The 12077-nt window shown below is 41.3% G+C and overlaps 1 protein-coding gene across 4 annotated transcripts in view; it reads left to right on the top strand.

Moving 5' to 3' along the window:
* Nucleotides 1-12077, top strand: part of runx2.L (RUNX family transcription factor 2 L homeolog) — a 178748-nt gene that overhangs the window by 123762 nt on the left and 42909 nt on the right. For all 4 annotated transcript variants that reach the window (XM_018261541.2, XM_018261538.2, XM_018261539.2 and 1 more), the window contains 1 exon segment: nt 9365-9469. In XM_018261541.2, coding sequence (XP_018117030.1) covers nt 9365-9469 — 105 coding nt within the window.

Genomic DNA, 12077 nt, shown 5'->3' with positions numbered 1-12077 from the left:
GGCTAGAGACACACTCACATTCGGGGAGATTTAGTCGCCCGGCGACTAATCGCCTCTTCTTCGGGTGACAAATCTCCCTGAAAAGCCTTCGCACTGGCTAGAATCTAAATCGCCGGCGGGGTGGCACTCGGCGAGGCAAATTTGGGCGACTTCAGAAAAAGCTAAGCGCTCCGAGTGCCATCCCGCCGGCAATTTAGATTCTAGCCAGTAGGAAGGCAGTTCGGGGAGATTAGTCGCCCGAAGAAGAGGCAATTAGTTAGGTGACAAAATCTCCCCGAATCTTCGCGTGTGTCTCTGCCCTTATAGACGAATGATCCAATATATTTGATTTTTCTCCCTTCCAGTCCTAGGAAAGTAGGATGATTGTGGGCCTTATCTAATTCACTAATAATTGCTGATTAGAATAGGGAAAGGGTTACTACAAGCGTTTGCACTTTTGGAGGTTAAATAATAACAATAACCCACAGTCTAATCACAGAGTTGCCATAGAGATTAGCCTTTTACCAAACCTTTATCTCTGCCAGCTTCTTTTGCAAGATAGTTTTGATAAATGTCCTCACTGTTGTACTAACTTGTCTCTCAAATATGCAGCAATTGATGTGCCTTCTGCAATGGTAATCCCTCTAGCCTCTATTTTTTAGTGGGTGCCAAGTTATGAGCAGTTTTAGACTGCTAATAAGAGCTCCCTCTGAATCTCAGCAAGGCTAGGTAATCATAGAAATTGCATAGATAATTAAGGTCACTAATACTCCTTCAAAGAGAGTTGAGCAGTCTAAAACTGCTATCTCAGAAACCACAAAAAATTTAAAAAAATGAATGCAAAGTGCAGTATTGCTTAGATGAATGCTCTAATTCATTTTTTGGGGGTTTAGATACCCTTTAGCATGACGAGCTGCAACACCTGTATTTACTGAGTACTGAATTAACATTTGCAAATAGTAAGAGAAAACTCAGGATATTTTACATTGTAATGTGTCAGCTCAGTGACCGAGTGTTTCCTAAAATGTGTGTGACTCAGTATCACCCTCCTCCCCTTTTTATTCCTTTCCTCCTGCCGTCGTTGTGAGCAAGTGCCCATCACAGGTCAGTGATGCAGCTTGGGAAAATAAAGAAACAATAAATATAATTTTGTTTTACTCTTAGGTTCCCACTTACTCTAGCAGCCGGGAAGGGGGTTCAATTTTGACCAGGAGCTGATTAAATATAAAATCGTTGCCTGGGTTTGTGGCCTGAGAGCACAGGCTGGAGAAAAGAAAAATAGAAAGACCCATATTTCCAAAACCACAAATATCCCTGCCTATATAGTATTAAAAGTTAATGAGCCGCCCCTTTAAAGGATTTTTAAATTTGTTTATTTAAAAAAAAAAAAATCATACATTTCTGTTTTAACTGGGCATCAAATTTATGGAGAAAAGGCAGCGAGCGTTCTCGCCTTCCAACTCCTGTTTAGAGAAAAAAGCCCTTTGTAGGAGCAGAAAAGGTGCCATAAATTTAAATAAATCCCCTTTTTTATGGCATGCCGGCTTCACTGGAGGCTCCTCAAATTTTACAACAAGAAATAAAAAATATGGTGTTTTTCATGACAGTCTCCTTTTTAACGCACTGCGCCGAGCCAAAATGTAAATGCTCGCTTATAGTTTGTTGTGCTTTTAAAGGCTTACGCTTTCCGTGCCCGTCCTAAATCATTCCAGGCAGCTCCACATCGGGAAAGGGGGGGGGGGAATTGTGCCTTGAAATGGAACTCGTTTCTGGAAAACAGGAAATACACAACGTTGCCCCATTTATTGATAATGTAGGTGTGGACCCCCAAACCATGGGACTTGTCACTTGCATTTTCAAAGGGGTGATGGGGGATAAATAAACTAAAATAAACTACAATTCTGGAAAATTCCAGATTTCAGAAATGACTAGAATTCTATTCAGTACAATTGCAATTACAATTAGCAACCACAAACCCCATTAAAGAGGTTTATTATGCAAATACAGTTGTATATTGGTTTCTGAAGTTGTATATTGGTTTCTGGTCTTCTTTGATGGGCATATTTTTTGTTTACAGTCCCAAGTATCCGCACTCAGTCCGATATATTTAATTCCGGGTGCTCGTTCAATAATGAGTATACAGTTGAAAGATGGACACAATTTACGTGTAATATTATCCTATTGCACAGTAAAAGATAATATTACACGTAAATTGGAGTATGGTCATATTGGACATCATCTGCCCATTTGGCCCCAGAGGACAATTTGTTGGATACTTTTATGGTCAGCCAGTGTGTGTGTGTGTGTGAAGTCTGTGTTGGATTAGCCCGAAAATCCGACTATTCAGGGCAAAAATCCAAAAATGTGGCCTTTTCAGGGAAAAATTGAGTGATTTGGGAAAAAACTCGGAAAAAAATCTTACGATTCATAGTTTTCTCTCTGTTTTTTTGAGTTTGTCCCGGATCCGATTAAACCGTGCTTTTTTAATAATAAATAAGGTCCAATCATGGATTTTAATTTGGTCGGACTTTTTTTTTATTCAAATACACAGAAAAATTTGATTTTGATAGATAAGGCCCCTACTGTATGGGACTTGGCCAATGCTACTCTTTGTGAAGTAGTGTCAAGGCGCCCAGTCGGCCCACGTGGGACGCCAGAGCCGCAACGCCGACGCACGTGCAAACGATCATGCGCAAACACGCCGGCGCAAGCACGCCGGCATAAGGACGTCACTGACGTCACTTTGGCGCCAAGTTTGAATATAAAAAGGCCCCCAGGACGCCAGAATGGCGCCCAAGAATAGGTTTTGCTACTCTGAACCTGGGTTCCTGTATTCCTGTTTCCTGAATCCTGCTCCTGCCTTGGTTTTGACCCCCTGCCTGGACTCTTGTTATTTGATCCTGATCTGCCTGCCATTGAACTCTTGCCTGGACTTTGACCTTGTATCTTGCTTAACCCTTTGGACACCGCGACCTTGATTCCCTTGTGGGCTTCCTCCTTGATCCTGACTCCTCCCTGGAGGGAGCTCCCGGCTCCCTGACAGCTAGTAGCATTTGCTGTATGTGAGGTTAAGTAACCTTGTTGTATGTAGGGTTAGTACATGTGCAATATGTTTGTAGGGATTGTGAGTCCTGCCCTGCAGGCTCTTGGGTATTCCTATGTATCCAGTCCTGTAGATTAGGCCTTATAAGCCACTTATTTCAGGTGAGGTATCTATAAAATAGATAAAGTATAGCAGTACTCTTTAATATTGCCAAATAAGCAGATCTTTGGCCAATTTTCCATCCACATGTCGGTGGCCGCTGATAGGATCATGGTGCTGTATCGATAGGGAGATACAATGGGGTTGTCTAACCTGGCTGATAGATATCTCCTATTTTTGGCAAGATCCATTGACCACTGGGAAGAACGTACACAGATTTAGCCAGCCTAGCAGTTGTAATGTACCCCCTACTGTAAATGATAAGGATATTAGAAGTCACTGAGGGGTTGTTCTGAGACCATATAAAGGCACAAGGCTGCAGGCTGAGTTATACAGGGAACTCTGAGTATCACTCATGTATTATAAGATATAATGTACCCCCTACTGTAAATGATAAGGATATTAGAAGTCACTGAGGGGTTGTTCTGTGACCATATAAAGGCACAAGGCTGCAGGCTGAGTTATACAGGGAACTCTGAGTATCACTCATGTATTATAAGTGATAATGTACCCCCTACTGTAAATGATAAGGATATTAGAAGTCACTGAGGGGTTGTTCTGTGACCATATAAAGGCACAAGGCTGCAGGCTGAGTTATACAGGGAACTCTGAGTATCACTCATGTATTATAAGTGATAATGTACCCCCTACTGTAAATGATAAGGATATTAGAAGTCACTGAGGGGTTGTTCTGTGACCATATAAAGGCACAAGGCTGCAGGCTGAGTTATACAGGGAACTCTGAGTATCACTCATGTATTATAAGGGATAATGTACCCCCTACTGTAAATGATAAGGATATTAGAAGTCACTGAGGGGTTGTTCTGTGACCATATAAAGGCACAAGGCTGCAGGCTGAGTTATACAGGGAACTCTGAGTATCACTCATGTATTATAAGTGATAATGTACCCCCTACTGTAAATGATAAGGATATTAGAAGTCACTGAGGGGTTGTTCTGTGACCATATAAAGGCACAAGGCTGCAGGCTGAGTTATACAGGGAACTCTGAGTATCACTCATGTATTCTAAGGGATAATGTACCCCCATTGAGAGGCCATGTAGGCCTGGATCAGAGTTCAGTACGTGACACACAGCCCAGCTACAAGTCAGAACATCAGAAGACTTCTGGCAAGATCTCCTTCCCTTAACCAGGAGCAGAAGCCCATGGAGAGATCAGTTAGGGCCCGGGACTGTTGACTGTTTATTGAGTTGCTGCCTCCCGCCCACATCTTCCTGTCTTTAAACAGTTTGCAGAACTTGACTCTGTGACATGAATCTCCAACTGATACAACTGTCAGTTAGTCTGCACATGCTCTGCCCTCTCTCCTCTTTAATTCATGGGAAGAACGTCCATCCAGTCAGTCGTTTCTATACATTCCTACAGCCCATGTTCTACCATGCCACCAGGAGGAGGCCAATAACTACTTTTTGTTCAACACTCCCCACCACTGAGATAACCTGAAGTTACAAATTAATTGTTGGGCCCCCTCCACCTCAGTCTTTGGAATCATCTGTTGTTTGAGAATAAAATAAGTCACCTGTACTTTGGTCTTGTAGGGGGTACATTATCCCTTATAATACATGAGATATACTCAGAGTTCCCTGTATAACTCAGCCTGCAGCCTTGTGTCTTTATATGGTCACAGAACAACCCCTCAGTGACTTCTAATATCCTTATCATTTACAGTAGGGGGTACATTATCCCTTATAATACATGAGTGATACTTGGAGTTCCCTGTATAACTCAGCCTGCAGCCTTGTGCCTTTATATGGTTACAGAACCCCTCAGTGACTTCTAATATCCTTATCATTTGCAGTAGGGGGTACATTATCCCTTATAATACATGAGTGATACTCAGAGTTCCCTGTATAACTCAGCCTGCAGCCTTGTGCCTTTATATGGTCACAGAACAACCCCTCAGTGACTTCTAATATCCTTATCATTTACAGTAGGGGGTACATTATCCCTTATAATACATGAGTGATACTTGGAGTTCCCTGTATAACTCAGCCTGCAGCCTTGTGCCTTTATATGGTTACAGAACCCCTCAGTGATTTCTAATATCCTTATCATTTGCAGTAGGGGGTACATTATCCCTTATAATACATGAGTGATACTCAGAGTTCCCTGTATAACTCAGCCTGCAGCCTTGTGCCTTTATATGGTCACAGAACAACCCCTCAGTGACTTCTAATATCCTTATCATTTACAGTCGGGGGTACATTATCCCTTATAATTCATGAGTGATACTCAGAGTTCCCTGTATAACTCAGCCTGCAGCCTTGTGTCTTTATATGGTAACAGAACAACCCCTCAGTGACTTCTAATATCCTTATCATTTACAGCAGGGGGTACATTATCCCTTATAATACATGAGTGATACTCAGAGTTCCCTGTATAATTCAGCCTGCAGCCTTGTGCCTTTATATGGCCATGGGATTATTTTGTTTCTTCTAATATTCTCTGATAGGTCACTTAATAGGATATAAATGATCTGCTGGTTTCTCATTTAGAATGTTTACTTCTCCTTTATGTCCAGCATTTTTGAGGAAACACTCTTGGCCGGAGTTAGTGTCCTGGCTGATGTCTGTGTTCCTTTATTTCTCATGGGACAATTTGTTTATTTTTGGGCACCTTTCCAGCTTTGTTTAGTAGGAAAATATTCCCGTCTGGCATCTTCTTATATGTATGAGCGCTATGTCAATAATACAGTATATGTTCATATAGAGGCTCAGTTCACACACACAAGGGCTCATGTACTAATACTAGGTGCAGAGCAAAGCACTGTGTCCATAAAACGACTCTCCTCTATATTTACATCTTTGGCCAAAGTTCTGTATGAATAAGGTACAAGGGACTGGGTGCATAAAAAGGCAAAGGGAGCCACAACAGGGACATCAGGTGGAAAAACAGCTGTGCGAAACGCGTCAGGCCTTGTTTCTATTTTTTGACCTCATGTAAATAAATTTGATTGGTGAGCTTACGGCTGCTTTCAGTTTTTTTCCCCCCTTGGAAATGGCAGCAGTTAAAACGCCACGTGCACCATTAGTCAGATGAAATGTTAAACATCGCTACAAACAATTAATGGGGAATTTTTCAGTTGCAGGAGCCGAGCACCTGCTGCTAATAATCTGTCATCAGTCTCGGGCAATACAGGAAACGGGACATTTGCATTAACAACTGAGAGCCGGGGAAGGAAGTCTGGCCCTTTGGGACTTAGACACTTTGTACTCTCTTACTGGTCTCACTAATTCACAAGGCCTCAAACAGATAAACTGTTTGTACATTGAGTGTTCTTGTCATAAATTCTCCCCGTGTTTTGTGTGTCTGGCCCCTGTTTGCTTGTTACCGAATGGACTTTCAATAGCAATTACATTTTAAAATAAACCAGCTGTTTAATATCCTTTGCTCTGCCGGTTCTGACTCCCAAAACAAAGTAGCAGAAGCCAGCTGATTAATAGACCTGGAAGAGAACTGACTATTGCTACATTGTTTCGAGGGTCAGAACCAGCGAACAGAAAGGGATAAACAAATATTGATTCCAGTTGCAATTAGGTTTCTAACTAACTAGGGGTTGTCTTTAAATTAACTTTTAGTATGATGCAGAGAGTGTTATTCTGCGACAGTTTGCAATTGGTCTTCATTTTTTGAGTTATTTAGCTTTTTATTCAGCAGCTCTCCAGTTTGTACTCCAGCCATCTGGTTGCTAGGGTCCAAGTTACCCTAGCAACCATGCCTTGATTGGAATATGAATAGGAGAGGGCCCTAAATAGAGGCAAGTGACCCCCATTTGGAAGCTGGAAAGAGTCAAAAGAAGAAGGCAAATAATTAGAAAACTATAAAAAAAAAATTATGGTATGATGAATTGAAAACTTGCTTAGAATTGGCCATTCTATAACATACTAAAAAGTTAACTTAAAGGTGAACCACCTTTTTAAAAATCATTGAACATGTTTAAGGGAAAAGGAAAGGTAGAATCACTGCGGGGAGGGGCAAGTGAATGTATATTGGAAACTTGCTTATAATTATTTATTTCATTCTGCCAATAATAGGCTCTGGGCAGGGTTCCCCTAAAAAAATAACTGACACTCCCAGAAGCACCTTATCTCACTGATACCATGCTTAATTTCCACCTCCTTTGAGACTAAAATAGGACTGTCCTACCTTAATAGGGGCAAATAGTGATATATGCAAAATGCCAAAACTGTTCTTTTAGCCTTAAAGGAATTGTTCACCTTTGACTTAATTTTTAGTATGATGTAGAGAGTGCTTTTCTGCGCCAATTTGCAATTGGTTTTCTATTATTTGTGGTTTTCGATTTCGTTTTTTCAGCAGCTCTCCCGTTTGCAATTTTAGCAATTTGGTTGCTAGGGTCCAAATCACCCTAGCAACCTTGCATTGATTGGAATTAAGGTGGCCATAAACGGGCAGATTAAAGCTGCCGGTATTGGTCCTTTAGACCGATATGGCAGCTTATCTGCCCATGTGTGGGGGCTCCCGACAGGTCCTGCCGATCGATAGGCCAAAAATCGACAGATATCGATCTGTCAAGTTTCGATCCAGGACCGCATCAGCTAGTTGTTGCGGTCCTGCGACCCATCGGAGCCCATTCGTAGTATTGTAATCTGATCTTTTGGCCACAAGGCCGAACGTTCGGATTCATCCAATATCGCCCAGCTGTTAGTGGGCATATGGGGTTAAGATGGATCTTATAGTGTATGGCCACCTTAAGAGACTGGAATATGAATAGGAGAGGTCTGAATAGAAAGATACATTTGTAGCCTTACAGAGCATTTGTTTGTTTGGATGGGGTCAGTGACCCCCATTTGAAATCTGAAAAAAGACATAAGAAAAAGACAAATAATGAAAACACAATAAAGAATAAATAATTAAGACCAATTAAAAAGTTGCTTTGAATTCGTCATTCTATAAAATATTAAAGTTAAATTAAAGGTGATCCATCCCTTTAAAACCTAAGGTTTGCTGCATTAATAAGACAAAGACACACCCATTTTAACAGAATTTGACTTAAATACAATAAATACAGTATCCTTTTAAAAAGGCTGCGCTTGCCAGCTGTGCAATTGTTTTTGCTACACTCAGTAAGCCAGTTCTTTTAAGGCTGTGCCAGAGCAGGTTAGATTCTAGATATCTGTAAATGTGAAATTACTATGAGAGTATGAGACCAGTAGTGGAAATATAACACCCACCAGGTTTATAGACTTGAGATCATAAGGGCCGATGTGTCACATTTTTGCGCAACTTCCTCCTGTGTTTCAGAGCCGTGGGAAAGCCACCCCGGGTGATATGAGATCCCCAGTATAAACTACTCTCAGTGATTATTGTATTCAGTGGCACCTACTCAGCTTATGGGACTCTGTAAACACTCACAGATCCAGAATACAAATGTCCAACAGCTGTAGGGTTATTTACTAAAATCCGAATTTTTTTGATTATTTAAAAAAAAAAAAAAAAAAAGTCCAACCAAACTAGAATCCACGATTTGACCTTATTTATTATTAAAAAAGCTCAATTGAATTGGTTTGGGTAAAACCTAATAATATTGAGCGTATATTTTTTTCGGAGGTTTTTCCCGAATAGTTTAATTTTTTCTGAATTTTTGCCAGAGAAATCTGAAAAGTTGGATTTTTGGGCTAATTCCAGTGCAGACCACAGACACTTCAGATAGGATAGGGACCTCTGCCATTGACTTATACAGGTCTGAGATGGCGGATATTCCAATTCGGACGTTTTGCTGCATTGGGCATTAATAAATCTCAAAAAATTAGAGTTTTAGAGAAAAAAAAGAAATTTGAGTTTTACCCCAAAAGCCCGGAGTTTAGTAAATAACCCCCTAAATGTTTATAGCACCTGCCGGACCCAAAACTGCCCATGATGAGTCCTGTTATTTATGTTAAAGGGATCTCAAGCCGCAATAATGCCAATATACATTAATTACAAATGTTTTGTATAAATGTCTCTTTCTGTTCTCTGCTTATTAATTGTATAAACCTTCTATGGCCCTTCCCAATCAAGAAATTAAACTGCATCGCCTATTTGTTGCCACAAGGGGTGCTGTGATTGTTACTGGCAATGGAGAAGAGTCAAGCAATATGGCAGCATAGAATTATTCATCTGATCCATTTACTGATGCTGATATTTATTCTTTTTCCCCGTCAGGGAAGAGTTTTACACTCACCATAACCGTTTTCACAAACCCGCCGCAAGTCGCCACCTATCACAGAGCAATAAAAGTGACCGTGGATGGCCCAAGAGAACCAAGACGTGAGTACCATGCTCTCTGCAAAGCCTGATTAAAGGTGGGGCTGATAAAGGAGAGGGTAGGAATGCCCTTATATATGTTATAAGGCTGTTGCTTCTTTTTTGCCCAGAAAATTCCTTCTGTGCATTTTTGTAATAATACAGATGGCTTGGAGGTTGGAGCTGCCATATTGGTTTCCTTATTCAGTATGATAGCATAGATTACCATGTGCTTAGATACGTTCTTATTTGTAGTAATAATGTATTAGTATGTAAGGGGTGCAAATTGCAATTTCAACAATTTGGTTACTGGGGTCCAAATTACCCTAGCAACCGTGCATTATTTTGATTAAGAGACTGGAATAGGAGAGGGCCTAAAGGGAAACATAAGTAATAAAAAGTAGCAAAACAATAAACTTGTAGCCTTACAGACCATTTTTTTTGTCAAAATTAAGAAGAAGAAGGCAAATAATTTAAAAACATAAACAAAAATAAATGAAAGAAGATCAATTGAAAAGAGTTAACTATAATTAGCAGTTCTATAAAATACTAAAAGTTAGCATAAAGGTGAACCACCCGTTTAAAGTTAAAAGGAGGGCCTATAACCCACGCCCATACTCACACCCACTTACCTCTAGTAGGCAGTACGGTTTTCCTACTACTTTTCCTCAGGCCCCTAAAATAGTTTTGCTCTGCTGCCCAGTAACTCCTAGTTACATAACTATATACCATTGCAACACATGACAGATTTAGAATCGATGCCATAAAGCAAAACAGAGCTGTTATTTTTGCCAGGAAGGAAGTAGCAAAAAGTCAAATGACTGTAACTAAAGCACAAAAAAGTATTTTGTTTAAATTAGGGATGCACCAATCCAGGATTCGGTTCGGTATTCGACCAGGATTCAGCCATTTTGAGCAGGATTCGGATTCGACTGAATCCTTGTGCCTGGCTGAACCGATTCCGAATCCTTAAAATCATGTGACTATTTGTCACAAAACAAGGAAGTAAAAAATGTTTTAATGCATGACTCTCTTTTCTCCCACCCATCACTCATTTGCATATGCAAATTAGGGTTCAGATTCGGTTCGGTATTCGGCCGAATCTTTCACAAAGGATTTAGGGGGTCGGCCGTATCCAAAATAGTGGATTTGGTCCATCCTTAGTTTAAATACCTAATGTAATTTCATTTCCCCCCAAGTGACGCTGCTATACACAGTACCACACATAGCTTTCAGGAACAAGCCCTTTGTTCTGCCGGAATCTCTATCCCTTTAAGGACTCGTCTGAGCTCTCGCCGCTTTCTTTGTACATGAAACATCTGTTCATTTCCAGTTTCTCTGACCCTGTGTAAACACCATAAGAAAATCCCTCGTTGTGGTTAGTTGTAAAAATTCTTCCTGGCCACTATAATGATATTTCTGCGCACAAGTGATTTCTGCACATTCATAGAGGAGCACAGAGAGACTCCCAGCAGCCAGGGCACATTTGTTATCAAATAGAGAAAAAGCAGTGGCGGAACTATAGGGGGAGCAGATGTCAGAGCTGCTAGGGGGCCCTTTAGTCTCCTCATGACTGCGTCTATGGGCACCAACACACAGTAACGTAACTGGAGGGGGGCGGGCCCTGGTGCCGGACGTGCAGCCGGGCCCCCCTCCGTACAAGATTATATGCCCGGAAATCGGCCTTCCTATATATTTATCTTTTTTCCCTTTTAATAACATTTGGATCAACCATCATTTTTACCGACCAGGCCGGTAAAATACCGGCCAGGTGGCAACCCTAGGCCCACATCTAAATTGGGTCCGAAACACTGGGGATGTGCAGGACATATGATTTGTTTCTTCATTCTCCCGCCCGCCAGTCCCAAGAGTTCCATACCCTGTGAGGAAAGTTTGCACATACCTGCGCATGAAGGGGAGGGCGCCGTTGCAACAAGCTGGTGACAGGGGCCTAGGGATAGTTACATACCTCCCAACTGTCCCGTTTTTGTGGGAACAGTCCCAATTATGACAGCTCAACTCGCAGTCCCTGATTGTTACTGAAATGTCCTGCCAATGAAGTCACAAAAGGGACAGGGCAAGCAGGCACGGCTATAAAGCAGGAAGTGAGAAGTCGGAAGCCGACATTTGAAATTGGCGTGAAGAGGAGTGCAAGATCGTCTCGAACCTGCCCGACCCACGGGTATCGGGCCGGCCCACACATCACTAATAAGCAGGTCTCTTGGGGAAACTGCACATCTCCCAACTGTCCCATTTTTTGCACGACAGTCCCGATTTTGACAGCTAAACCCGCAGCTCCAGCACTGGAGCAACAGCCAGAAAAAGATATAAAGTTTCTAAAACTTAACTGGCTTTTGGCAGAGAGCCCAGAATATGTGGCAGGTGCACTTAGATACATTTATTACAATTTAAGATAAGCAAAGATAGAATTGTAACAATTTAATATAAGAAAAGAAACCATTGTAACAATTTAATATAAGCAGGTCTCTTGGGGAAACTGTTACTTGCAGCTTAAAGGGCAACACACCTTCATTAGCAAAACTTTAATAACACAGAAAAACAGACCCCAAAACCCCCAGAAATGTGTTAAAACTTTCCATAACCTGACAAATTTTTTAAAATGGATTTGGTA

The sequence above is a fragment of the Xenopus laevis genome, chromosome 5L, assembly GCF_017654675.1.
Source record: "Xenopus laevis strain J_2021 chromosome 5L, Xenopus_laevis_v10.1, whole genome shotgun sequence".
NCBI classification, from domain to species: domain Eukaryota; kingdom Metazoa; phylum Chordata; class Amphibia; order Anura; family Pipidae; genus Xenopus; species Xenopus laevis.
The sequence above is the reverse complement of the archived record's forward strand: the minus strand, read 5'-3'. Positions and strand labels throughout refer to the sequence as shown.